We start from the raw sequence: 26,740 nt of genomic DNA, 5'->3' as shown, positions 1-26,740 counted from the left end.
TCGTTAGACCTACCTGGGCACATGCCTATCGCGTAAAAGGGACTCCATTTCCCACAAAACCCCATAGTGGCACAGTTATCCCAATGAGCATGGGGCCCATAGGAGCCCATAGCTTCCATGTATGGGATGTTACATCATTGCCAAGACACCCACCTTTTCTAAACGATGATGCAGCCGAGAGAAAGTGAGGAGGGGGAAAGAGTGCACAGACAGCAGGGAACAGCTGCAGCTCACGGTTCGCGGAGAAGAATCTCACTGCATTGCGATTAACAGAAAAAATAGCCATAGACTTACTTACACTCGATCTAGAATAACGTAAATAAGCAATCCAACACATTAAACATGGTTGACCGTGAGCAGTTGGTGCAGAAAGCCAGGCTGGCTGAACAAGCTGAGAGATATGATGATATGGCCGCTGCAATGAAATCGGTGAGTCTATGGGAAACGATGGCAACGAGAATATTTTTGATTCTGAATGTCACCATCTACTATAGATAGGCTATAGAGAGATGCATGTATAGATCTACGGCCCAGATGTGCAGGAGCATGATTCATTGAGATGTCTCTTGCCGTTAGATGCATGATGATGACAAGCAATGATGATGATCCAAGCAATGCACAAATATCCTACTTTACATGATTATGATACATGTATTTAATGATCCAACGTTAGACAAAAGGCTGTTCGTTTTAAAGCATTTCCTAAAAGTGCTTGGGATGTCTCTTTGGGCGGTGCCTTCCTCTTAACCCCACCGTACAACGAGAAGATACTAGAATCATATTCATTAGCCATGCATCTTCATTAGAGAAGCATCAGTCTCTCAGCTGTGATCTCAATGTCAGATTTTTGAGTTTATCTAGATTGTCTCCATTCTGTAATCTCCACTTGCCAAATATAAGTCTAATATATGGGGGTCCCATATCGACAACATACCTATTTTATGAAACCAAATAAAATAACTCGAATTCTGGCTATAAATATGATGCAAAATTAGAGATTGGTGCAAATATGTTGAATGAGGAAAAATACAATTTGGAAACTAAATTGATGGATCTTCGAGAGCATAGTAACAGCTCTGTACTCTTGACAAACGTAGGAGGCAGTAGAATCTCTCTAGAATATTCTTTGTCATATTGCAGTGAGTCAATGGGAGCACATTTGGTTGTGGAATTTGTATTTTTCTTCTGTTGTAGGCTACAGGATAATTGCTTTGGACTTTTCAAATTATTGTTCACATCACTTCACATTATTCTGTTGCTTCTGAGCAAATGTTAACCCCGTTCACATCCACTTCCTTTTTAATCTTTGGAGGAATGGAGATATTTTTAATATTTGTAACTGACAACAAAATATTTGAGATGGAATATCAGTCATACCGGGTCATACAGGACCACTGCCTGACTGGTCTTTGATCAGGCGTTCTATCCATTGGTGGCCCCTGTCGTTGACACATTTCTTATGGTGGATGTCAGCTGGATTAATCAAATGCACTATTGGTCACACTGCAGTTAAAACAGAAACACTTTTTGTACAACTGCCAACCATAGGCCTACATAAACGACACTAGAGTCAAGACCAGTTTTAAAAAGGCTGATATCCTTGTTGAATTCAGAATTTTGCGTGACCTACAAAAACCCAACCGCTTCTGATTTTGGAATAGTGTCGTCATGGTGACCTATAGCATGGAGGGCCCTCTCACAATCTGTCTTGTCAGTGCAGTCCAAACTAGGCCTGTTAGAACAGGGTGCGGACTCTAAGCCAAGGGGAATCCCTTAGCTCGGCTACTCTGAGGGATCACTTGCTGACAGCGGAAAACGGGGGGTACGTCGTCCACAACTGTTCTCACTGCACAGAAGAGCTGAGGAACGCGTGTCCATAATGAGTGTTAAAAAGACACAGAACAGAACAGTGATGGTTTGGTGATTCTAAAAAAGTCACGTAAAAGTGATGTAGAGTAACATCACCTTCGTTACTTTAATGTGATTATTATTAACCTACTGTATTTTAATCATAGGAAATAAAATGCATTTGAGCGGTAACACAATATGGTATCTGCATTTCAGACCATATCTACTCTCATATCATGATATTTATCGGTTGCACCAGTATTCAGTTAAATGATCTTGGTATAGTTTCCAGGGCAACATTGTTTCAGACATTTGTCATCCCCTTACCCCCATGTAGGAGGATATTCAGTTAGTTGAAACCATCCATCTTTTTTGTATTTGTATTTGTCAAACAAAGATCTATTCTAATACTACAACATCAGCTTCATTTGATAACGTATCGTGGTTTCCTCTTTGTTCCTTGAAGAGCATGAAAGTCAAACTCATGATAAAGTATTGCCGTTTTGGATTTGGCTGTACGTCTATGTCCCATACCGGCCACAGAGCGTCTCCCTATAGGTCCCGCTCTCTGCTCCATGATCCACTCCCAGCCTGTGACGTCATGCTTCTTGCGCTATTGTGCTATTGGCAAGAGAATGTCAGAGCCGCTTAAAAGGAAGGAGGGATCTGCTGCTAACTCATGGATGAGAGCCGCCTCGTACATGGGGCCAATTACAGTGTGTGTTCGGCGGATTCTTTCCTCTAAACAGAGGAAGGATTACACAGATGGCCTGCAGAACCTACCCCACTTGTACCCTTACTTGTTCCCTTGCAATACAAGTTCTTTTTTGGAACAACAATTCATGTTCGAGGACAAAGAGTATTAAATTGCAATGGGATTATACCACTATTACATCATTATGGGTTTTTTATTGGTATACAACCTGGTTACACAGGGTAGTCATGGCCTGGCATGATGGACAGGTGAACACATCAGCTGTAGCTCTGGAGAAGGTCATTGGGACAATGCGATGCAGTGGTTGGTTTTCATTTACAGTGCAGCTGCCGTGGAAAGCTCCCGGGAACAGGCTTCTGTCTTCAGTACTCTTCTCTATGTTGAATATGGGCTCCTCGGTAGCTAGCTAGCTCGCGTTTGCTGTACTCATGGCAGCGGATGCTGCTGGTGCACTAAATTAATCTATCTCCATGGAAACTGTGGATTCCTCCAATGAAGAGTGGAACCTTGCACATCCCTGATGCTGTGCCTGGTGATTACTAGCTTGGCATTTATTTATTTCATTCTGAAAAAAAAGGTTGTCATAAAGGGTGTGTTTGAGCCGTCCCGCTGCAGGGGGATTTTGTGGAGCTAGTAGCCAATATGCTCTCTTCTTCCTCCCGCAGGTAACAGAGCTGAATGAGGCCCTGTCCAACGAGGAGAGAAACCTCCTGTCCGTGGCCTACAAGAACGTGGTGGGGGCCCGGAGGTCCTCCTGGAGGGTGATCTCCAGCATCGAGCAGAAGACGTCGGCCGACGGCAACGAGAAGAAGATCGAGATGGTGCGCGCCTACCGGGAGAAGATCGAGAAGGAGCTGGAGGCTGTGTGCCAGGACGTGCTCAACCTCCTCGACAACTTCCTGATCAAGAACTGCAACGAGACGCAGCACGAGAGCAAGGTGTTCTACCTGAAGATGAAGGGCGACTACTACCGCTACCTGGCCGAGGTGGCCACCGGCGAGAAGAGGGCGGCGGTGGTGGAGTCGTCCGAAAAGTCGTACAGCGAGGCGCACGAGATCAGCAAGGAGCACATGCAGCCCACCCACCCCATCCGGCTGGGGCTGGCACTCAACTACTCTGTGTTCTACTACGAGATCCAGAACGCGCCGGACCAGGCCTGCCACCTGGCCAAGACGGCCTTCGACGACGCCATCGCCGAGCTGGACACCCTGAACGAGGACTCCTACAAAGACTCTACGCTCATCATGCAGCTGCTCCGGGACAACCTGACTCTGTGGACCAGCGACCAGCAGGACGACGAGGCCGGCGAGGGCAACAACTAAAGAGGGTGGTTCGACGACTTTGAGAGAAAAAATTTAAAAACACACACCCAACACGAAGAGCCGGTGGACTGGGGGCAGAGCGCTTTTGCCGATGAAACTACCGCAGCAGTTGTTTATTTTTCCATGTGTTAAATAGAATGGAAAGCGAGAGAGGGGGGGAGCAGAGGTTAAATCTTAGTTTTAGATATATATTTAAAGAGATATATATATACACACGGTTTGAGAGAGGGTCTTGTTGATTTTCTCTTTGACATCTTTGCCAAAACCACTGACATGTCAGTCAATCAGCCTGAAGTGGTCGATGTTGGATTGAAATGGCAGCCTCACACTGGCAAATAGGAACTGGTTCTGGTCCTAAGGAGATAAACTGCTTAGTTAGGATTTTGCGTGACAGAGATGCATAGGAGACATTTGAGAGTTAAACATGAATACAAAAAAAAAAGCTTGAATGAGAATGCCTCAAAAAAAATAAGTTTGCGTTGGTTCCAGTGCTGGACTGAAGGACAATAGGAAGATGTGAGCCTTTGGTTCTGAATTTGATCATACGACCCAGAGTTTAGGATTTTAATCTGGTCCGAATTGACCCTGTTATTTCTAAATTGGATGAAAATATATTGAAGACATATTAATAAATATTCCCTCTTGCTATCTTTGGCAATGTTTGGCGTTTCACCTATTAAATGACATCTGTCCTATCTATGACAACTAGGTCACTGGAACCATAGATTATTTCGGAGGTAAAGATTGCTCAAGGCAGAGACTTAACCATATAAGACAGAAAAAATTACTTAAAGCAGCTTCAGAGTTTGTGGTTTACTTCTGTGTTTGTTTTATTAAATGCACTTGCCTACTATACTGTTTATTCAGTGTAAGATGATAACGACAATAATATCGACTATTCAATATTGTGCATGCTGGTGATGTATTTATATCCAGTAGCTTGACTTTATTAAATTATACTGTGGGTGTTAAGTATTCCTATGATTGAGAAAACAGGCTTTGTCTGATGTTGATTTCTATTTATGTTGGATTCATTTTCTGTTATGGTTTTAATTTGCTATACCAAAATGGTGTTCGTAAAAATTGACCTGTAATGGGAGTTGCTATAGTGAAATGCAATATGTGTATTTAATTTATTAAAGATAAAAAAAATGAATAGAATAGAGAAAAACACACCAGTGATCCCTTAATCTCATCTGCTGGTGTTTGTCAGATTTGAAGTATGGTCTTTTCGCCCATTAAAACTGTATTTAAGTACTTTATTTTATCATGCTTTTCAGTTTCACTAATCGTAACGTTTCCAAATCTACCTTCCACTGATGAATTCAAATCATGGACCATATTTTTTTTGATTTTATTTAACATATGTATTGTTTTTATACCTTTCAGCTGTTCTTGAGTGGCAAAATATCTTGAATGTGTCATTATGTAGCAGTTGCACAAGAACCTAAAGTACAGCTATGAAAATAAAAAACAATATGACAAAATTATTAATGCACCATATTCTGGTGTGTAGTGAGTTGTTGTAATGTCACCCAATGGTAAACTTTGCTTTAAATGAAAACCTTTTGGGATAAAAAAAAAAACTGCTTTAGCCTTCTGTTTGTTGTGCCTCAAGTACAGTTGGTGCTTTTAATGGTTTGTGCCCATATTATATATTTATATACAATACCCAAATATGAAAAAATGTTTGAAACCCATCGTTTTACGTTAGGAAACTGCTTACCATGGCCAAAAGAAGCTGCTGACATTGGTTTCTCTTGACAATGCTGCTAATTCAATAGATTATTAGATTAACATGTTATGTGAATGTCGGTTAAAGGTACACTAAATAATGTACTTCGAAATGGCATAACTTAAAAGAGAGACAAAGAAATATTGAAGCGAAAGAAAACCAAGAGCCTTACAGGTTTTAAGTAACAATGTTAGTTCACAATTCACTGTTTGCTTATATTGTCACTATTACCTCACAGCGTAATGCATAGTTACTTTATGTTATATATTTAAAATATAGATGTGATATTTAGGTGTTGAGGGAATGTAGATGTTTAAGTTTAAGTCTTCGCAATAGCATTAGCTTCCATCGAAAGACACTATAGTTTAAAATCTTGAATCGAATGCTATTCTGGTTTGCTATACGTTCTAGCCAGAATTACTCACTTTCTCAAATATATTTTTGAACACCTTGTTGGGAGTATTTCCTTCACTGATAAGAATATATCCTTGTGGAAAAATGTTTTGTTTTTATGTTTCCAGAACATATATTTTTGATTTTAGCTATGCATAGGCCAACCTTAGTAAAACAACAATATTATAGTGACAACCTCCCCCCAATATCATGTTTAAAAAGCTGATTTTAAAGTAACTTCAGTGTGCTCATAGATTGGACAAACTTGTAGGCCTAAAAGTGTATGGAACAACAGAAAATGAAATGGATGCTTTCTGTGCTCAAAGCAGATTTGGCTGTCTTCTGTTGCCCATTAAAGTTATTTGTTTAACAGTTTTTTCTTTTTTTTTGATTTCTCCTTGTATTATCATTATCATAGAAAGAACAATGCCAGAGCTTATTTATTCGCATTTGGCAAATGCAATGGGGAGCAAGTAATTAATTTTGGAAGCAAAATTCAAGGAGCACACAACAATTGAATAGCCTATGGAGGCCAATATAGCCTATCATAAGGGTGCATCTACTGAAATACTGAAGTATGTATTACCAATTGTTCAAACAGCTTAGGGGCACAGCTAATCGCCCGTCTTATGTTCAACAATGGACAACCCAATTCCTTTAACCTCTTCGGGTGCCAGCCTGCCGTGTCTTCTGCCCGGCCTGCAGTCTCGTGCTGCAGCGCTCAACCGTTCATCAGATGAATTTCTCTGCTTTGAACGTTGCTGCTTGCCAGCCAATAGCTGGCAGGCTCCCCCCTTCCAAAGCGACCAATCCGAGTGCTGTTGCTAGGGCTATAATAAGTCTCCTGCTATTTGCCAGGCTCCTTGCTGCACTGCTCAGACTCAGACACCTATCGCATCCTGCAGGAAGACCGCGCGTGCTGCACGGGAGCCGTCAGAATGTATAGCGATGACACCTCGACCCCCCCCCCTCCCCTATGTGCTGTAATGCACCGCAAGGATTTCATTACATTTTTGTCCTTATGTTATCAAATTCGTTTTTATCACTGTTTTATTACCATAGCTACTAGATTATAGATGTGGACACATATTGGGGTTCTACGTTCATTATAATTTTAAACATTTAATTATGAAGTGGTGCAAATTATATGAAATTTGATGATGAATTATGATATACATTACAACCAAAGGTTTTTGATCCTAATGAATAATGAAATAACGTATCCATTATTAGCATGGCCTGCTAGATTAGAGCAACAATCAACCGTTTTGTTGATCAGAACCAGAGGCGATGGGGTCTGAAGGTGACATCCCCGTGGTGGGCAGAGAATTGGTCTGAACTCTAACCATAGTCAAGGAGCTCCCTGGGGCTCTCTGCCCATGGAGATGCCGCTGCTGTCTTATTTGTGGGTCATTGCCTATAGGAATATTAACATCACTGCTGCAACTACACATACAGCATCCATCTAGCATTCATCCTGCAGTTAGACTCTCCAACCATGATGGAGTTTCTAAGTGAGGGTATTAACGCTCCAACAGCATACTAATGTAATAATACCGTGATAGTAATTGGCTCACAGTACTGCCACCATGATGACAAAACCCAGCGACAGAGACCGAGAGAGAGAAAGAAACAGACAGAGACAGAGAGAAAGAAAGAAAGAAAGAATCAGACTGAGACAGAGAGAAAGAAAGAAAGAAAGAAGAGGAGAGAGAGAGACGGAGAATGATATAACAGACAGAGCTTAGGAGATTCAGAGACAGAAAGACAGAGAGACAGAGAAAGATATAAACAGATAGAGCGGTAGAGATAGAGAGAGAAGAGATAGACAGAGACAGACAGAGAGACAGAGACAGACAGAGAAAGAAACAGACAGAACGATAGAGACAGAGAGAGGAGAGAGAGACAGAGAAAGTTATAATCTAACAGAGAGATAGAGACACACAAAGAGAAGAGAAAAAGACACAGAAAGATACATTGAGAGATGATAGAGAGACAGAGACAGCAAGAGAGAGAAAGAAACAGAGACAGGGAGAAAGGAGAGAAACAGAGATAAATCCATTTCTGAATGCTCACCATGCTGGTTTATAACTGCATACATTACAGTATAGTATACACTTTCCACTTGATTTACCACATCCAATCAGTGATCCCTGCATGCAGCACAACATGGGATTCCAACACTTCATCAAAGCCATTCTAGCAAGACCAGAGCTTTGTAGCCGTCGATCAATATAAGTTCTCTACTCTTGTTTACAGCAAACGTCTGGCCCACAAGTCCTTTAAACCTGGCAGGCTCCTGGGTTGTCTGTGAGCCATGGACACACTGGGGGGGTCCAGGCTGGCCATCGTGGCACTGTGAGACATGTATGCAGTGTGGGACTGCATGCAGAATTACAGCAGTCAGTGAGAGATTTACGACTGTGAGGGAGACGCAAAGAGGGGAGGCAGAGACAGAGAGAGGGAACGATAGAGAAGAGAGAATGAGATTAATAAATGGGTGAAACGGAGCGAGACAGAGACACACAGAAAAAAGACAGGAGAGAGAGAATGAGAGAGAGAGAGAGAGAGCGAGAGAGAGAGAGAGAGAGAGAGCGAGAGAGAGAGACAGCGTGCGCATGAGAGAGAGAGAGAGAGAGAGAGAACGAGAGAGAGCGAGAGAGAGAGAGACAGAGACAGAGACAGAACGAGAGAGAGCGAGAGAGAGAGGGAATGAGGAAGAGAGAGAGAGAACTATGAAAGAGGACCCTTGTCACTAGTGAGAACAGAGCTGACTATCCAACAGAGCTATCCTATAAATAGGGCTTCTTGCAGCCTTTGAGTAGACAGTGAGTCAATGACAGACATCAATGTGACAGACGGGCCACTGAAGAGATACGGTTCTGCATAGAGAGCCATTCCCGGACCAGGGCAACTGGCCCGGGGGTAACAGTTTACCTCTGCAGGTCATGTGCAGAGGACACATCAACTCCACAGATAAAAACCCAAGTTTTCTTAATGTTCGTAGAACATTCATGATCTGTGAAAACACCAAAACACAGCAATGCAATGAGTTGTCTTCTCATTGTAAAGTATAAATGTTATGGAGGACTGCTGCACACTCAATTATTCATTCCTGCATTTAGACTTTGTATTATTTATCCAAAGCACCACCATGTTCAGCAGAAGGATTTTGAAGGAGCTATTTCAGGAGCAACTTGTCCCAAAGAAATTAGTAGACATTGCATCTGATTGTCAGTACAATTCATATTCTTTGAGCCTATTTAAGGATGAGTTTTGTCCATACATTCAGCCTGTAAACGTATATATAAATAGAGTTAATCAAACATGTTTGTCAAGCCGAGTTTCCATTCTTTCCTGATAGCATCAGATGTGACTATGTGAAGCATCTAAAGAATGGGGATGACAGAAGTAATAATAGGGATTCTATAATTATAACCTCTCAAACACCTTCTTTTACACTAGTTACATCACCCTCAAATGTATTTTGAGCTATTCCAATGCAGAAGCTCCAAAATCATTGACTAACAATATCATGCTCCATGTCATTTATGACGACTACATACAGCAAATAAAAAACACCACTAACCAGACTATGCATCAGGTTGGTCAATGGTTAATGAAAACCTCTTTAGTGGAATTTGTTTTCTCTTTCCTTTTTCTCTTTGGCTCACAAGTAATAACAAGAAATATTCATACCCTTCAGTAGCCTACTTCCAATATTGTAAAAATAGTAAAACATTAGATAGCATGGCATACATCAAATTATTGGCAAGTAAAGGCAGGAGAAGTATACAAATCTTTAGGTAGAATTAGGAAAAGGAGGAGACCCCCTATAATGTACAAATGAGACCTGATGATCAGAGCAACGAATATCCGTGACTCAATCTGTGTTCTGCTCCACAATCGACTAGGGTACTAAATCCTGCATGAATGCATATGAGGTATGAAGAGATGAAGAGATAAAAATCAAAACCTGCAGATATCACGATTATAAAGTAAACATTTGGTAGTAACCAGTTAGTAAATACAGAGATATATTACATTGCAAGAAAAACATGCTGACTCATTTGATTAATTAGATTAGAATTAGCTTTATTATCATTATTCAGGGTAAGGGTATAGAGCTAATTAAATGCAGTTAGCATCTAACGAGAAGTACAAATGTAGTGTTATTTACAGATATGCAGGAGATGTAAGTGCAATAGCAAAGTAATGCAATACTTTACAATATAAAGTATTGCATTGGTGAACCTTGGAGAGCTCCAATAAACAAAAGATAGTGCAAATGAAGCTTGTTTGTACGGTATTAAAGGCATCTGTTCCTTTGGTGCTGCGTATAGCAAGTGCAGATAGTATAGTATCTGTAGCATAATAAGTGCACAGTATAGCAACATACAGTTGGTTGAAAATTGAAATAAGGTTATATGCAAATGTAAGGTTGTCACCGGAGTGCTTTGCGGACTGATTCAGAGCTGCTGCCACAAAGGGATGCGGTTCAGGAGTATGCTCTCAAAGTCCAGCGGTAGAAGTCCACCAGTATCCTGTGACGAAGGCAAGGTTTCATAAGCCTTCTTAGGAATTAAAGGCGCGGTTGCCCCTTTTTTTTTACCAGGATTGATGAGTTTAGGGACCAGGTTAGATCATCAGAGATGTGGGCGCCAAGGAGCTTAAAGCTTGACTTAATGCTTTTATCCAAAGCGACTCACTGCGGTTAATGCACACATTCACACACCCACGGCGGTGTCAGCCATGCAAGGCAACAGCAAGCTCGTCGGGAGCAGTAAGGGCTGAGTGTCTTGCTCATGGGACACCTCGACACTCAGCTAGGAGCCGGGGATCGACCTAGAAACCAGTCAACCCACTCTACCTCCTGAGCTAAGCCGTGCCGCGCCTGTTTCCCGGGATGATCTCCTGTTCTTCGGGGAGTTAAACACCAGGTTGGGGTCGGCACACCACGCAACCAGGTGCGAACCTCATCCCAGTAGGCCGTCACGATACCACCTGTGTTAAGCCCTCCCACCGTGGTCTCATTCGGCTAACTTGATTATGGTGTTGGAGTCATGAACAGGATCGCAGTCATCACGGGTGAACGGGGAGCCCAGAGGAGGGCTCAGCACGCTGCCTGGTGGCACGCCGATGTTCAGGGTGAACGCGGTGGAGTGGAAGAGTGTCTGACTCAACAACGGGGGTCCGTTGAGTCCTGGGACAAGGGGAGGTACTGGTACCATGCTGGCTGAGCTTGGAGATCAGCCTGTGGCGGATCTCAGTGTCAAAAGCTGAACTGAAGACAATAAACAGCCTTTTAATGCACAAGTTCTGCCCTGTCCAGGTGTGTCAGGGCAGAGTGAGGAGCCGGGACCGCTGGCTGCAGTGGTAGGGAAACTGGTACAGGTCCAATGTGGCAGGCAGACCGGGTTTTAGGTATGAACTGATTTCGGGAAGCCCTTGGCAATGATTGGGGGAGAATGCGACCGGATGGAAGTCGTTAGAGGGCATAGCATTGGAGTGGTTTGGCACTGGCGCCATGATGGCGGTTTTAAAACTAATGGCGATCACTGGCCGGGCCAGGGACAGATTGAAAGTGTCCGTAAAGACCCAGGCCAGCTGCTCTGGGCAGGCACTCAACACAAGGCCGTTATTCTGATTGTGTGGAAAAGCTCACAATAAGAACAATGCCTCATTTTGTTTCAGAGATAGACTGATTCATCTTTTCATTAAAAGGTCCATGAAAAATGCAAGTCATGCAATAGCGAGAGTGCGACGTTAAATCAATAATTGACACAAATCCAAAACATATTAACAACAGCCTGAATCCAAATCTCTCTATTCCCCGACTAATCAAACTGTCAACCCACATCCACACATTTTCAAAAACCTTATGCTCCGTCTCAAATTGACACGCATCAGTCACGCCAAGTGGCCGGCGGCCATATTACACCTCCTAGCGTCTGCGAGTGCAGCTGATTACACACACCGCTGCTGGGAAAACCCCCGCATCGGCAGAGCGCCTCACCCAGGGGAGAGGGCAGGGAGAGGGCAGGGAGAGGGCAGGGTAGGCGGGCTACCATGGAGGTATCCACCGTGTTACCAGGGGAGGGGGGACTTGTTCATGTGGATATATTTTTATTAACGGTATTATATTCTGTTGTATATTATAATCCTAATAGGCACATAAGGGCTACTTGGTAAGGATTTTTTGTATTTTTTATATAAGATAACACTTTAATAAAGGTACAGTTAAACATCGAATTATACATTTATTACATTAGTTTCCTGTGATATACAATATTCATGAAAAAGGGGTTCAGGAACATACATTTACGTTTTATATATATATAAAAGTATTATACAGTATGTGATATTGCAAGAGGTAATATAAGCTCCTATAATTCGTTGTGAATCAGGTTAGAGGGCGGTCATCAACAGTGTTGGGCTCCTATCCTCCATCAGGGCTCAGTTGCCCTGTTGCATGGCAACTGTTTCCACAGGAATCCATACACTATAGCGATAGAAGAATGTGAACAAACACACTTGTAGCTTCGTTTCATGTCATTTCCATGTCTATAAAAACAGATTTAAGGTATCCTTTTTGCATGTTTGTGTTGCTAATAAGTGCAGTATGTCGCCTGTACAAGATTAAAACAAGTCACACAAGACAGTTTTGTATTGCAAGCGTGTATTGAAATTTATTGACATGTGTGATGTTATTAATGGCATCACAACGTAAAAAACGCACACAGTATCAACAAGGTCTAATTCACAGAAACTATATTTTAAGCTGCCAATATCCATTTAAACACGAAATCAACCCTTGTTTCCCTCTGGATATCCCCGGTTCATGTATACTTTGCTTCGGTGCTGTACATAACGAACGGTCTCGTCTGATTACAATACCTACTCTGAGAGCAGCCCGACATCACATGGTATTATGACTGTAAGTCATTTTATTAATGCATGGCGATGTCAGCTCACTCCCAAGCTTATAGCTCAACAAGCGTGTAGGTTACCATCTGCTGCCTCCAAAAGGCAAGTCTGACGGATCGATAGGTTTGATCAACTTCAGACTTAAAGACTGTTGCTGCCGTTTCTCCTCCTTACTGTAGTCCAGCTTTCTTTTTGCTGCATCATGCCCCCCCCTCTTCCCTTCCTCCCTGGCTCCCTCCCTCCCTCCCCTCATATCAATACAATACATCTATGTACATCTCTACTTATCACCAATATGCAGCCAGAAATATATCAAGTGCATTGAGAGAAAGGTAAGAAAAAAAGGACAACATTTATTAAGGGATATGTAAATATTCACACAACTGAGGTTTTTTGTTTCATGAAAAGCCTTCCTCTGAAGATCGGAAAGTCAATATTGAACACTAGTTTGGTTGACGTTATGTATTTATCTCTGACCAAGATCGTTTATGTGGGGGCGGATACGGGCTTTTCAGGAATTAAGTCACTGGATATGGAGAGAGGTATTTGCTGGCTATGGCTCGGGCTCCCTGCCGCCATCTAGTGGCCACACAAATAACACGCAGTTACAAAAATGCCAATGTGTTATGGTATATTCCTAACAGGGCAAATCTTAGGAAGAGTTAGATTGTCTGCGTTTCCGATCATTTTTGTGTACTACAAATATTACTGGATGCTTAACGTTGAGACTGAATTTCTTCCTCATCATACAATGAATTTGGGCGAATCAGTGACAACGAAGACAGCACAAAGATAGAATAAAGAATCAGCCTTCTGTGCTGCCCCCTAGTGGTGCACGTTTGACAAAAGCCCCGATGGCGCACGATGCACATTGACTTCGGTCTAGAAATAAGTGAAGCTTAGCAAAAACATCCTCAACTGAGGACTATTCAGCTATTCAGTATCAATGACTACACATACAAAAAAGGAACAATTCACCTATCATTGTGTATGCAACCAATGATACCAACTGCCACCTCTTAATCCAACCAGAACAATAACTTAAGTACTTTAGAATCTCGATGATCGTCTTAAATCGTCCTTCATTTTGTATCACAATCATATTTGGGTGGTGCATTATAAAAACCAAAAAATCAAATCATGGGCCCAACTGAATGTGGATCTTCAGTTGGGGGAGGGGGAGGAAGGGAGAGAGAGGTGTACTCAGAGGAAAGAGGTAGGGGGAGGAAGGGAGAGAGAGAGGTGCACTCAGAGGGGAGAGAGAGAGGTAGGGGAGGAAGGGAGAGAGAGGTGCACTCAGAGGAAAGAGAGAGCGGGAGGAAGGGAGAGAGAGAGAGGAGGAAGGGAGAGAGAGAGAGAGAGAGAGAGAGAGAGAGAGAGAGAGAGAGAGAGAGGTATACTCAGAGGAAAGAGAGAGAGGGGGAGGAAGGAAGAGAGAGGTTTACTCAGAGGGAAGAGAGAGAGGGAGGAAGGGAGAGAGAGGGAGGAGGAAGGGAGAGAGAGAGGTGTACTCAGAGGGAAGAGAGAGAGGGAGGAAGGGAGAGAGAGGGAGGAGGAAGGGAGAGAGAGGGAGGGGGAAGGGAGAGAGAGTGGTACTCAGGGAGAAGACGTGGAGGTCTAGCTGGACTCGGGGATGGCGTCGTCCTCATAGAGATCCTCCAGCTCCCCGTCGATGCTGCCCCTCCTGTGGACCACACAGCTCTCATTACATCATGCGTGAAGGCCCTTCACCCTCATTGGCTCAGCTACGCCTTAACGAGGCTGTATTCACCCTCATTGGCTCAGCTACGCCTTAACGAGGCTGTATTCACCCTCACTGTCTCAGCTACGCCTTAACAAGGCTGTATTCACCCTCATTGGTTCAGCTATGTCTTAAGAAGGCTGTGTTCACCCTTGTTGGCTCAGCTACGCCTTAATGAGGCTGTATTCACCCTCATTGGTTCAGCTATGTCTTAACGAGGCTGTGCTCACCCTCGTTGGTTCAGCTATGTCTTAACGAGGTTGTGTCACCCTCATTGGCTCAGCTACGTCTTAACGAGTCTGTGTTCACCCTCATTGGTTCAACTACCTCTCAACGAGGCTGTGCACCTCTTTGTTTGAAGTAGTGAGGCCATTAAAAGAGTTTCAGTTTTTTTCTTTCCCACAATGCACTTCTTCAACTGTAAAATAAATAAATAATAATCAAATAATAAGCGTCTTTGTCGTTTGTGCATGTGCCGCATTACGATACACTCAGATGGGGTGGTCACAGCAGTGGAGAGCTGTGGGACACTGTGAGTGACTCCTACACGTGTACTCACATCAGCGACGGGTGGACGTGCATCGAGGAGCCCAGCAGACCCCAAGTGCCCCTGCAGTGGAGACACAACAAAGGGGACAAGAGAGGTCGGTGCAGAGTCCACTCCGGTCGCTACCCATCTGTGAGCTCAGCAACACGTATCAATAACACACACTGTGCAGAGTCTGGTGATCATACACCAGGGAAGGAGGAAAAGGTGGTCCTCCTCTTGGTTTTATCTTTCCATTATGCGGGGAGTTAATCACTGTACTGGTGTGTGTGTGTGTGTGTGTGTGTGTGTGTGTGTGTGTGTGTGTGTGTGTGTGTGTGTGTGTGTGTGTGTGTGTGTGTGTGTGTGTGTGTGTGTGTGTGTGTGTGGAGGAGGATCAGCACAGCTCTGCAGGGTTTTAAGTGGAGGTGTAATTACTGGTGCCAGAGGGCCCCCCCCCCCCCACCCCCGCCTCTATGCAGTACTCTCTAATGGATATCACAGCAGTAGCAGCGCGCGGCGCCGCGGCGCAGAGCATTGCCACAGCCTGGGGGGTTAACATTTAGCTCGTCGCTAGAGGATGGAGCTAAACACTCTTATCTGTCGGAGCTCCATGCTCCCTCGTGACCTCATGGTGATCAGACAGTACAATAACAGAAGCTATTAGTTAGTTAATGTTAATGTTGACGGATCTACGGCGACAATGATCAATAAACATAGACAGAAAGAGTCAGAAAGAGATAGACAGAAACAGAATACATATGTTAGTCCGAACAGTAGCCTAAATATGTGAAGTATGCGGCCTGGATTAATGCAACACACACATTTAATGTGTGTGGGTTACTACGTATACAAAGTGTGGTCGATAAATAATTATTTGTTTTTCTTAATTTATTTAACATTGACCCTTTTGACGCTGTGGGATATTGTATGCATATTGCAAGTGTGTTCACACTGGTGGTAACTAGTTCCAGTGTCTGAACTGACAGTGTGCGTTTAAGGTGGTCGTCTACTTTAATGAGTGGTATCTGTGCCTTGTTGCTGGCCCACTGATCTTTGGGCCCTGAGCTGTTCTGGTTTGGGGGGGACAGGGGGGAGTGCACTTACGTGAGCAGGCCACCAGGGGCCGACATTGAACGCTCGGCCCGGCTCCTGGGGCTGTCGAAGGGGTTCCCGAAGGAGCGCTTCCTCAGCATGGACTTCACCAAGATCTGCAGAGGAAGCAAGTGGGACGGACCCCATGAAGCCCCCAGTACCACAGGAACCACAGGGGAACCATCTCTACAGACAGTAAGAACCACACTCGGTCCTATTTAAAAGGTGACGCTATTCCACCAGGCATGAGTGTGATTGGCCGTTACAAGCCGTTTTGAAAATCGGCCTCTTCTGACATCACAAGTGGGCGTGTCCACCTAGATGTACCCTGGATAGACCAGTCTACCAGCCCACCCAGTGGGCTGGTAGACTGGTCTATCAACAGGAGACCTTTGATATTTAGCTAGTGTCCACGTGTCGGGGAGCTCGCTGCTCACCACGGCGGAGAGGCTGGGGATAAGGCGGATGCTGTTCTGGACCTCCTCCTCCGTCACCTCCACCGCCGTGCAGTGCTCCTCCTCCAGGGGCAGGGGGTCCGCACCGTGCTGGGTCATCCACGGGTGCAGCTGCAGACACGCACACACACACACACACACATACACACAAAGTTAGACACACACACACACACATTTATACACACACAAACACAGTTAAACACACACACACAGTTATACACACACACACAGTTATACACACACACACAGTTATACACACACACACACACACACACAGTTATACACACACACACACAGTTATACACACACACACACAGTTATACACGCACACACACAGTTATACACGCACACACACAGTTATACACACACACACACAGTTATACATGCGCACACACAGTTATACACACACACACACACACACACACACACACACACACACACACACACACACACACACACACACACACACACACACACACACACACACACACACACACACACACACACACACACACGTCTAGTTAGGGCATTTGACCCAGATTCTCGGTTCGAACCCCAAAGTGCTCAATCTACCCACAGGCATCTTTAAATATGATGCCTAACCCCAACCTCCGATACTATCTGAAGTTATTAATTATAATAACTCACGGAGGCTGCTGTTGAGAGAAGCATCTGTGGAATATTAAAATAAATATTAACTCTGGTGTCTCTTCTCCACTCACCTTGATTTGAGGAATCGTGATTCTGGTTTCAGGGTTTTTATCCAGCATCAATAGGATGAGCTCCTTTAGGTCCTCACTTAGGGTCGTTCTGCAGTAGAAAGCATCAGGTTCAGGTGTCCAAGCTCATTCTCTAATGATAATGTTGATCTTCAAACATCTCTTCAAACATTGAATTCTTTATGATGGTTATTATTAAATACTAAACACAGCAAAGCAACATATTTTGTCCCAGCTAAAGGCTTCTAATACCAATCTGGTGAACCCTCATCCAAAGTCTTACAAAATCACTAGTGCAGACACCTTTCAGTGGGAACCAGACCTTATTCCAGCCATGCCATGCTACTCTACCAGTGGAGCTTCTGGTTTAATCCCATGTGCCCTCAGGCCATCTGTAGCCATCACTGAGCGAGAAGCCTAAGCTGACCCCTGCCCGCTCATTCGAGACTTTTCTCTGTATTCACCATCGGTTGCTCTGGAGAGAAGTGTCTGCTTACTGACCACAGAGCCACTGAACCAAGTAAAGATTTAGACAGGTTTTCCATGACCTCGCCATTCCAATCACACACACACTGAATGGTGGATCTTCCTATGTTTAGTGGATGGAGGGAGTCTTCGTTGAATTGCTGAGAATCAAGCCAGACTTCGGTCAAAATGATGTTCTTATAGGAGCAAGAGGGTTTCAGAATGTCTATCATCTATGCTTCTTGTTTTGGTCAAATAATATGCATTATTTTGTAGCATTGATTTTATAATGAACTCTCTTTCAATTGGTTTCAGAGCAGGGTAGACACAGCCTTTGCTTCCCTCATTGCTACGAGCCTCAGCTGTGCCAAGCCGAACGACACACAAATGCAAAAGCCCACGTGATTGGTCATAACAGGTGTACTTACTCTTGTGGAAAACACACTGGTTCATTCTTGATTTTGATGTGCAGCTCAACAATGAATTCATGGTAAAAAGGGCACTGCAACGATACGTCCGAGGGTCAACACATATCTTTGAGCTGTCGTTGTTTGTCAGGTATTGTTTCGTTGTGTGTTTTTTATGGCTGTCTTACCTTCCCGTACACAAAACAATATAACGTCACGCCCATCGCCCACACATCTAAGGCCTGTTGAAAACATACAGAGAACCACATTCATCATTCTGTCAATGTTCACTCACTCCCCATACACAGAAAAGTAGAAGCAGCACTTACTTATGTTGAGCCTCCAGCTCTCTATAAGATGAATGCGAAACCTTTACATTACCATCTCTATTTATTTACATTGTACACACTAAAATACTGTACAATGTACTTTTAATGTGTGCTCTGGTTATCTACTGAGCTAAGCTGGACATTTAGCCGTGGTAAGATCTGGCAGGGTGTTCATGACCATTAAGCACTATCAAGAGTATTTACTGTTCAACCCCAGCATGTGGAACTGCTACACGACCTAACACAAGACCTCCTACATCACCTCCATCAGAACCAACCCCTCCACCTCCACCTTCTACATCACCTCCATCCGAATCAGCCCCTCCACCTACACCTTCTACATCACCTCCAACATAGCCTTCTCCACACCCACCACCCTCTTCGCCACCATACCCTCAACCCCCCTCCTCCATCACCACCACCTCATCACAAACTTCTCCACCACCAACCCCCACCACCACCACCACCATGGTCGTGGGTCAGCCCTGACCTTGCCACTGAAGCCAGCTCCCTGCTCCAGCTCGGCCATCATCTCTGGGGCCATGAAGGCCGGGGTCCCCGCCATGCTGGAGAGGCGCGCGTCGCTGCCCTCAAACACGTTGCTGATGCCAAAGTCCGCTATCTTCACGTGGCCGTCCTCCCCTAGCAACAGGTTGGTCGGCTTGATGTCTCGGTGGATGATCTTCTGGTAGTGCACTTGAAGATGAAACGTACGTACGTGGACTGTTATCTGACTCGATCCCTGAATGTCTCCCTCATGTGGGCAGTCTACCTGTGGCCATCCTAGAGGTGTCCCTGTCATGTATCTAAACAATGCAAGTCGCTGCTGATAAAACCTCTGCTAAAATACCTTCTTATAAAATATGATCATTTCCATTTAGGGCATTTAGCAGATGCTTTTATCAAAAGCGACTTACAATAAGTTCCTTTTGTCAGAAGAAAAACAATCTATCACTGTCGGTACGGTTGGGATGCTCCAACCAAGTGCCAAGCACTTGCAATTGTTAGGTTAACCCGTCATCAAAACATGAAAAGTACAGACAATTTATTCCAGGGGGAACACTCACAGTACTCTATGCCGAGGAGAACGTCTCTGAAGTAGAAGCGAGCCTGCTCTTCTGTGAAGGGGGTTTCAGTGGGAACGTCCATCACCGCCCTACCGGATTAGACAGCAACCACCACAATTAACACTCCAACGTTCATATCATGGCTCCCAGCTTACATCACAGCCCGTGAACATACGGGACAAGCGCAGGAACACGTACCCCTTTGTCATCAATTCGAAAGCTTGAAAAGTTAAACAAGAATTGAATCAAATGTTTTTGGTTTGAAAACATTTAGACAAGTGTGTGGTGAGGGAGTGAGTGACTTCCTACCCATGTGGAGGTTGTCTTCACCGGGATCATCAAGCACCTGCAACATATGGCAGTTAGACTTTTATATGGTAATGGTGTGTTCTTGAATCCTCGGACGCCACCCTTCCGAGTTGCACTTTAGACGTAATCTCCAGTCTCGAAGCATTTATAGCATTCCTGTTTGTCTTTGTGATTGTGTCATGAAATTGACTAGTTGTTGTTGAATGAGCTACAGGGGTAGCATCGTGCTAACCTCCACTAGCTTCACGATGTTGTGGTGGTCCAGCTTCTTCAGGATAGCGATTTCCTGGTACACCCTCTGCAGAGGCTCCTGGGGTTTGGAGCAAGACCCCTGGGGAGGGGGGCGGCCTGGACACACACACACACACACACACACACACACACACACACACACACACACACACACACACACACACACACACACACACACACACACACACACACACACAAGGATATGCAACAAACCAAGGCATGCAGAAATGGGAAAGTAAGAACTTTCTCCGAAGCAGAAGAAAGTAGAACCACTTACGTAGAAATCCACACTGCTTCAGCATCTTCTTTTTTGAGACCACCTTCATGGCCTAAAGGAGGAGGATTCAAAATCAACGGCCAATCAATCAATACACATCGACCCCTAATCTGGGAACTGTGACTTACATAGAACTTTTCCGCATCCTCATTGTAGGCTAATTTTACCACCCCGTACGAACCCTACAGTGGAGACAAAACGTATCGTTAGACCACAACAGACTAGTTTTGGATTAGGTGTTTCAAAACACGTGTTTCAGATTGAGTGCATAACAACACGGATGTAAACTAGAAGTTCACCTTCCCAATCTCCGACTGCAGCTTATATTGGTTGAGCTGGACACAATCCTACAAAAAAATAAAAAAGGTTAATAATAAACCCAATCAATATTCTGTAATAAGGAATCCAGACCAGCACGCACCACAGCAACAAAAAAACCTGCGCTCTAATTGGCCGGTTCACCTCGCCGTCGGTGATGGACACGCGCTTGGTCTCGATGGTGGGCTGCCTGGCGCCGCGGGACCCCCGCTCCTGCAGGGACAGCTTCCTGTCGGACATGGTGAGCCGGTGGGGCGTGGTGCGATTTTGTCCGCTCCGGTAGCCGTTGGGCGGGGTCATGTGGCTGGAGGTGGTGCTCATGGCCGCCACCATGTCGGCCAGCTCGCTGTTTTCCGAGTCAGGCTCGGCGCGGCCCGCACTGGGATGATCCGCAGCGCTCATGGTTACCCCGGGGGTCGAAGTTCACAGCGGGGGTTCAGCTGTGCCCGGTGGCGTCGCAGGAGACAGCTTCCTTGTGGACAAACCGTGTGTTTGGGGCTCAGTTGTTAATTTTGTTTTTAGTTTTCTTCTATAAGGCTCAAAATATAAATGATTGAAATTATAGAAACGGAGATGGTTGTTTTAAAATAGGCTTGGAAAACTCTTAATTCTAATGTGTTTGTAAAACGAGGAATTAAAGCCTACTTCAGATATCCATGCATGCCACTTATCGAAAGCTTACACCTGGATGCAAAGAGAATAACGCTGACAATTCTTTAAATTGAAGATTTTAAAAAAAGTAACTTATAATTATAAGCTAGTTTCACCATGATGGTCGTTCTGACGGTCGTCATGAGCTTCGCTCTCGCCCCACTCAGAGCGATAAACAAAAGGATCAACAGTCAACACTAACACCAAACTCAAATAGACTACCTCTTCCTACAACCTTAACACATTTTACCCTGCACACATTATATTTAATATACTCACAACAAGCTGCTGGCTATGACGTCGACGGCTGGCACGTTTGACTTGCAGCATGCTGTCCCGGCGGTATTTAGGAGGAAATCTCCTCTTGTGGTGCAGGACTTTCACTGATGAAGTTAGATGAACCGGATGGTCAGCGCAGAGGATTAGCCGGGGGCGGCCGCATATAGCCGCTACAGGTTTATTCTCAGTGTGTTTACCGCCTCCAGGGCCGCGCTGAGCTCCGTCCGAGTCGGGGAAAGTTTATAACAATTACGCCTAATAGGATGTAAGGAGTCATGGCCAACAACCATCATCACAGTGTGGCGGGATGTCGGCGAGGGGACTACTGACTGGTGCATGGAGGGCCAAAGGAAGGATGTGCTGTATGGATTTTTCTTTGCACTCACTAAATTATAAATATGAATAACTATCAAATCTTTCTCTGAATTCATTTTCAGATATACATTTGTTGTACCGCTTTAATATAGAATAAATTATACACACGACACATACATATATATATACACACACACACACACACACACACACACACACACACACACACACACACACACACACACACACACACACACACACACACACACACACACACACACACACACACACACACACACACACACATATATATATATATATATATCCAACATGTCCGACGCCCCATCCACCAGCAGGGGGGCCCCACAGCACGGATCAGGACGGGCTCTGAGGCTGGGCTGCAGCAGAGCCACTCCACTTTAAACATGTCAGCACAATTCGGCTTTTTGAGGATCACTGAACTGCGGCGTCTTCTGCAGGATGAAGAGAAATGCAACGCAATAATCCGATATAGCGAAAAGGTAAAACGGCATGCCAAGCATTAGGCTAGTTTTCATATAGTCCACCTATTTGTCCTAGCTTACACCAAGTTACTTTTGAAGAGACCCTTTAAGTTTTATATGAAGAAAACGGTACTGAATTTATCTTTTGAATTTATTTTATCGTCAAATCTTCAGGAAAATGTATGCACAGCATAGCATCTAATCCTGCATTCAATGATTTAAAGTTTCAGAGTCTGAAGAGCGCCATTGAGAACATTTTGGTTTCCAATCATAGATTGTCAAAAGCCAGTCTTTTTCATAAACCAGCCTTTAGAGATACAAAGAGGCTGCTTGCAATGAAATACAAGGAGTTAGAGAAGCTAATGGGGAACATCAGAGCAAAACTAAGTTATCTGGGTAAGTTAAAGTCGATTTTTACCATTTCTAATATATTTTCTAATTATGTATTGGCTACATTAATCACCTATAGGCCTATATTCTTTTCAATACCGTTAAAATCGTTCTTTTTTTATGTTGTTCATTTCACAGATGAAAAGTACACAGGCCTACTTCATATGGTTCAACTGTCCCTCGTGAAAAATATATTAAGTGTAGAGCAGGAAAGTGAGGTAAGAATACCTTTACTCTACTACTACTACTTCTACTACTACAGCTACTACTACTACTACTACTACTACTATAGTAGTAGTCTCCACTACTTTAAAACGATCTGATGTTAAACAATCTGAATCATTATTGATCCTGGTTTAAATTGTTCAATGGTTACGTTAAATGGTTAATCGTGATGTTGATGATTCGTCATCTTTTACTTAAAACGTGAACCATTTGATTCAAGGGTGCCTCACTGCATGTGTTGACCAATCAAAGAGGGGATCACGCCCAAAAATGAATGCCTCACTGTTCCTAGACAGCCATAGTGGATGGCCTGTGACTGAGTGAAACCCAGTATCTGACCATGAGAGAATCCTAAAGATATCAATCAATAGGCCTTGATAAGCAAAACACACCTTGGTGGACCAAACACAGGCAGAGGTAAAACAAACAGCATCACAATGTGTGCCATGTGCGGTTTTGTCCAAGTAATAAACCATTCGGTATGCCAAAGGTCCATTTGAACCGCAGTCTTTCGGACTCTGACCCCAACAAGTGATACTTTTGTTTTGAAGTGTTTTTCTTCAAACAGGCTCTCCTACAGAGGTTTGTGGACGGGGAAACACCTGTGGGCGACTTCCTAGAAGGGTTCCTACACCTGCGGAAACTCTACCACGTCCGGCAGGTCTTGAGGAACGTAACCCGAGACATGGTCATTACCCGACGGACCCCTGGGAGCCCAGCGGGCGTCGGTACCACCGGAGACCCCCGGCGGTTCGTCCCCTCGCCCGCCGGGCCCCTCTCGCACCCCCGCTGCGATCGCTTCTGCAGCCTGGCGCCGGTCTTGGTCTTACCCGCCATCGGCCGGTCCCTCGCCCCCCTTCCCCTCGTCCATCCGCCGTCGGGGGCCCTCGGACGCCGGGAGGCCCCGCCCCGGGGGCAGGGCGGGTCCTACTGGGTCCACCACCACCACCACCACCACCATCACCTCCACCACCACTAGCAGCGGCTGCAATATTCCAGGAGGGGGAGGAAACCCGCTCGCCTTCAGAAACCCCAGACCCCCCCTGGGAGGCGGGGCCCAGGGCCCGACTGAGGCTAGGGGCCTCGGACCCACCTGATCTTGGTCTGTTTTCATTCATCTTAATGTATTGAGTGTTTTATTATGTTGCTTGCGGTGCTCTGTTTGTGTACTGTGGAGTTGATATGGTAAAGATAGTTTAGTTAACTGTAAGAGGCCTCTTCATCCTATCTGATGTTGTGACAGTGTTATGGCCCTTCTTACTGTACTTGTTGACAGGGTTAGACACTCTTAAACTGGTTGGCTTGGTTTATGCTTTGGGTTTACTGGTACAAACCTGTACTGTGCCCTGTGAACCTGATATCTGTGCTCATCTGTCTCCAGAGAGTCCTGCCAAGTCTGCTTAATAGCCTAGTGACACACTTCAACATAAACCATACCAAACACCGCCCTAAAACGAAAAACATTGACATTATATCCCTAAAGGCCGGACTCTTTTGAGTGCGATGAATCATGTTGAAGAAACGTGAGCAGACCTCCGCACATCCTCCTATAGATAGTTGTTTGATGAACTCATCCATTCATCCATCCGACCAGCAGCGTGGGGGTACAGGAGGTCATTCGGGTTCGTGGGGGTTACCCCGAGTGCATCTGGCCCAGACAGGACCCCCATGCTAATACCCCCGAAGAACACCCACTACAGTTTCACGAGTGATCAATAGCAAGGCGAACGGAGAGAGCTTTTGGTTACCCGCCTGACTTTTGTTACACCGATGTCAGCGGCACCTATTATTCTGCAGGGTTTAAATTGACCAATTTTCTCGTCTGTCAGCCAATGAATGAATTCCCCTTCTGCTCAATGGCTCGGCCGTCTAAGATGGGCTAATGTGCTTATTTGTTTTGTTCGGTAAATGCTGGGATTAAATTCTCGCTTCCAAACTGCGAAACACGTCAACTATTTACATAAATTGGTAAGGAAAAAAATATATATATAAACATACACACAGAACGCGGCAACTGAGAAATATATTGTAAGTATTAGTACAAAATGATGACACTATGACAAGCGGTAACATCTATGGAATAAGTATGGTCCATTTCTAGAATAAATAACAGTTGTTCCATCATTGATTCTGTCCTTTCAACAGACAGCCCTGGAAATAAATAAAATGGCCCTGTTGGAATATTTCAGTGTTTAGTTTCCCCAAGTTTGTGCAGGGGGGTGGTTTTGATTCAGGATGCTCTGATGTGTCAGGGAACGACTGATATAGGAGATATATGGAGGACTGTGGGACACAGAGAAGCAGGCGAGAGCCCCCTCCTAAAGGATTAGAGCTAAACGTCTAAATGTGTTCAGGGGGGTATTCCATCAACCAAGCTAAAGGCAGAGCCGGGCATATTTCGCTTAGCATAACTACTTTAAGCTAGAGTTGCGTTCTACCAACGTGACTAGGGAATCTCCGCTAAGTAACCATGGCAGTTTATCCAACCAAATGAACCTGGTCGGTATTCGGTACAAGGGTAACCGTCAGGCTTACTTGAGCGGTGTTTCAGAGAAGTCCCATCTGTTGGAAAGTGTACCATCAGAAGGTTCCGCCAAGCCTAGTCCTCACGATTTTGTCATAAATGTACATATATGAAGTAAAAACAGCCTATATTTTATCCTTCTTAAATGACTAATTAGGTGGGGATTGAACCCCGGACCACCGGGTACAAGTCTGACATGTTACCTCAAGACTATCGTCCTGATTACTAAAGTCCAGTCATTACATTAAAATATCTTACGCTTAATACTACTTAATCATAATATAATCATTCAAAAGATCGGCGATTTTATTGCCAGGCGGCATCCCTGTTTTTATTAATGGTTACGTTGTTCCCTTTTTGAGTTATTATATGCTTGTACTCCTCATAGACCTCCACAAGCAGCTGGTCGCCGCTGGAAAAGATCCCGCTCGGTCCTTTTCGGACATTTGATCCATGATTCGCGGTTCTAGGCTGGTGACATATCTCGTGAGAGCGCGTAATCGACGATAACGTAAGCCTGACTTGAATTTACCTGAGCAAGGCACAGCTGAACTGGGTTGATGGAACGGCTTTAGCCTCAAGTGGAAGTTGACGTTAGTTCTAACCGGGCTTAATCAACTAAGCGCCGCTTTCGTTAGCGACTTTTTTGGAATACCCTCCTGGTAACTATAAACTGAAGATGTGAGTCTGGCGTGAGTATTGATCTATTGCTTGATTGACTTTGTATTGTCTAATGACGTAGGTTTATCCCTGATGGTATCAGAGCATCCCTAGTACTGGCACATCGTTTCTACATTCATAAAATCGGTTGTTTAGGTTATTGTATAAATATTCATATTCTAATATAAATAAAGTAATCTTATTGGCAGATAAAAACATGAGCCTAACAAAATGGCACGAGTCATTCTCAAATCTAAATGTTATTGCGAGAGTGTAACAATAAGAAGTTTGTC

General features: G+C 44.4%; 3 protein-coding genes across 4 annotated transcripts; 2 read left to right on the top strand and 1 right to left on the bottom strand.

The window, feature by feature from the left end:
* Positions 1 to 142: 142 nt before the first annotated feature.
* On the top strand, positions 143 to 5,470 carry ywhag2 (3-monooxygenase/tryptophan 5-monooxygenase activation protein, gamma polypeptide 2). The gene is made up of 2 exons (XM_030337095.1): positions 143 to 429; positions 3,229 to 5,470. Exons 1-2 carry the CDS (start codon positions 343 to 345, stop codon positions 3,883 to 3,885), a joined length of 744 nt encoding a protein of 247 aa, XP_030192955.1. The 5' UTR covers positions 143 to 342; the 3' UTR covers positions 3,886 to 5,470.
* An 8,991-nt stretch (positions 5,471 to 14,461) lies between these two features.
* camkk1b (calcium/calmodulin-dependent protein kinase kinase 1, alpha b) lies at positions 14,462 to 22,294 on the bottom strand. 2 transcript variants are annotated; one of them, XM_030337293.1, is made up of 17 exons: positions 21,831 to 22,294; positions 21,045 to 21,368; positions 20,882 to 20,929; positions 20,711 to 20,764; positions 20,583 to 20,634; positions 20,286 to 20,401; positions 20,054 to 20,090; positions 19,943 to 19,964; positions 19,745 to 19,833; positions 19,168 to 19,373; positions 18,537 to 18,590; positions 18,370 to 18,443; positions 17,480 to 17,567; positions 16,740 to 16,868; positions 16,315 to 16,418; positions 15,241 to 15,291; positions 14,462 to 14,624 (listed from the first exon to the last, which is right to left on the bottom strand). In XM_030337293.1, exons 2-17 carry the CDS (start codon positions 21,300 to 21,302, stop codon positions 14,558 to 14,560), a joined length of 1,449 nt encoding a protein of 482 aa, XP_030193153.1. In that variant the 5' UTR covers positions 21,303 to 21,368; positions 21,831 to 22,294; the 3' UTR covers positions 14,462 to 14,557. The 2 variants fall into 2 exon arrangements, with proteins under 2 accessions (XP_030193153.1, XP_030193152.1); XM_030337292.1 differs by having other exon boundaries at positions 21,045 to 21,372; positions 21,831 to 22,293.
* A 182-nt stretch (positions 22,295 to 22,476) lies between these two features.
* On the top strand, positions 22,477 to 25,446 carry LOC115561721 (vacuolar protein sorting-associated protein 37B). Its single transcript, XM_030381932.1, has 4 exons — positions 22,477 to 22,666; positions 22,873 to 23,044; positions 23,177 to 23,256; positions 23,832 to 25,446. The coding sequence occupies exons 1-4, from the start codon at positions 22,571 to 22,573 to the stop codon at positions 24,240 to 24,242; spliced, it is 759 nt and encodes a 252-aa protein (XP_030237792.1). The 5' UTR covers positions 22,477 to 22,570; the 3' UTR covers positions 24,243 to 25,446.
* The last annotated feature ends 1,294 nt before the right edge of the window (positions 25,447 to 26,740 follow it).

This window comes from Gadus morhua, chromosome 16, assembly GCF_902167405.1.
Source record: "Gadus morhua chromosome 16, gadMor3.0, whole genome shotgun sequence".
Taxonomy (NCBI): domain Eukaryota; kingdom Metazoa; phylum Chordata; class Actinopteri; order Gadiformes; family Gadidae; genus Gadus; species Gadus morhua.
The sequence above is the reverse complement of the archived record's forward strand: the minus strand, read 5'-3'. Positions and strand labels throughout refer to the sequence as shown.

Bases quoted from the DNA above. Each gene is read 5' to 3' on its own strand.
- ywhag2 (XM_030337095.1), top strand. From the start codon at position 343: ATGGTTGACCGTGAGCAGTTGGTGCAGAAAGCCAGGCTGGCTGAACAA. The intron at 430-3,228 runs GTGAGTCTATGG...TTCCTCCCGCAG, and splicing joins TGGCCGCTGCAATGAAATCG to GTAACAGAGCTGAATGAGGC.
- camkk1b (XM_030337293.1), bottom strand. From the start codon at position 21,302: ATGAGCGCTGCGGATCATCCCAGTGCGGGCCGCGCCGAGCCTGACTCG. The intron at 20,635-20,710 runs GTAAGTCACAGT...CTCCTCCTTTAG, and splicing joins AGGATGCGGAAAAGTTCTAT to GCCATGAAGGTGGTCTCAAA. The intron at 17,568-18,369 runs GTAAGTACACCT...TTTCTACTGCAG, and splicing joins CCAGTGTGTTTTCCACAAGA to AACGACCCTAAGTGAGGACC.
- LOC115561721 (XM_030381932.1), top strand. From the start codon at position 22,571: ATGTCAGCACAATTCGGCTTTTTGAGGATCACTGAACTGCGGCGTCTT. The intron at 22,667-22,872 runs GTAAAACGGCAT...AATGATTTAAAG, and splicing joins TAATCCGATATAGCGAAAAG to TTTCAGAGTCTGAAGAGCGC. The intron at 23,257-23,831 runs GTAAGAATACCT...TTCTTCAAACAG, and splicing joins GTGTAGAGCAGGAAAGTGAG to GCTCTCCTACAGAGGTTTGT.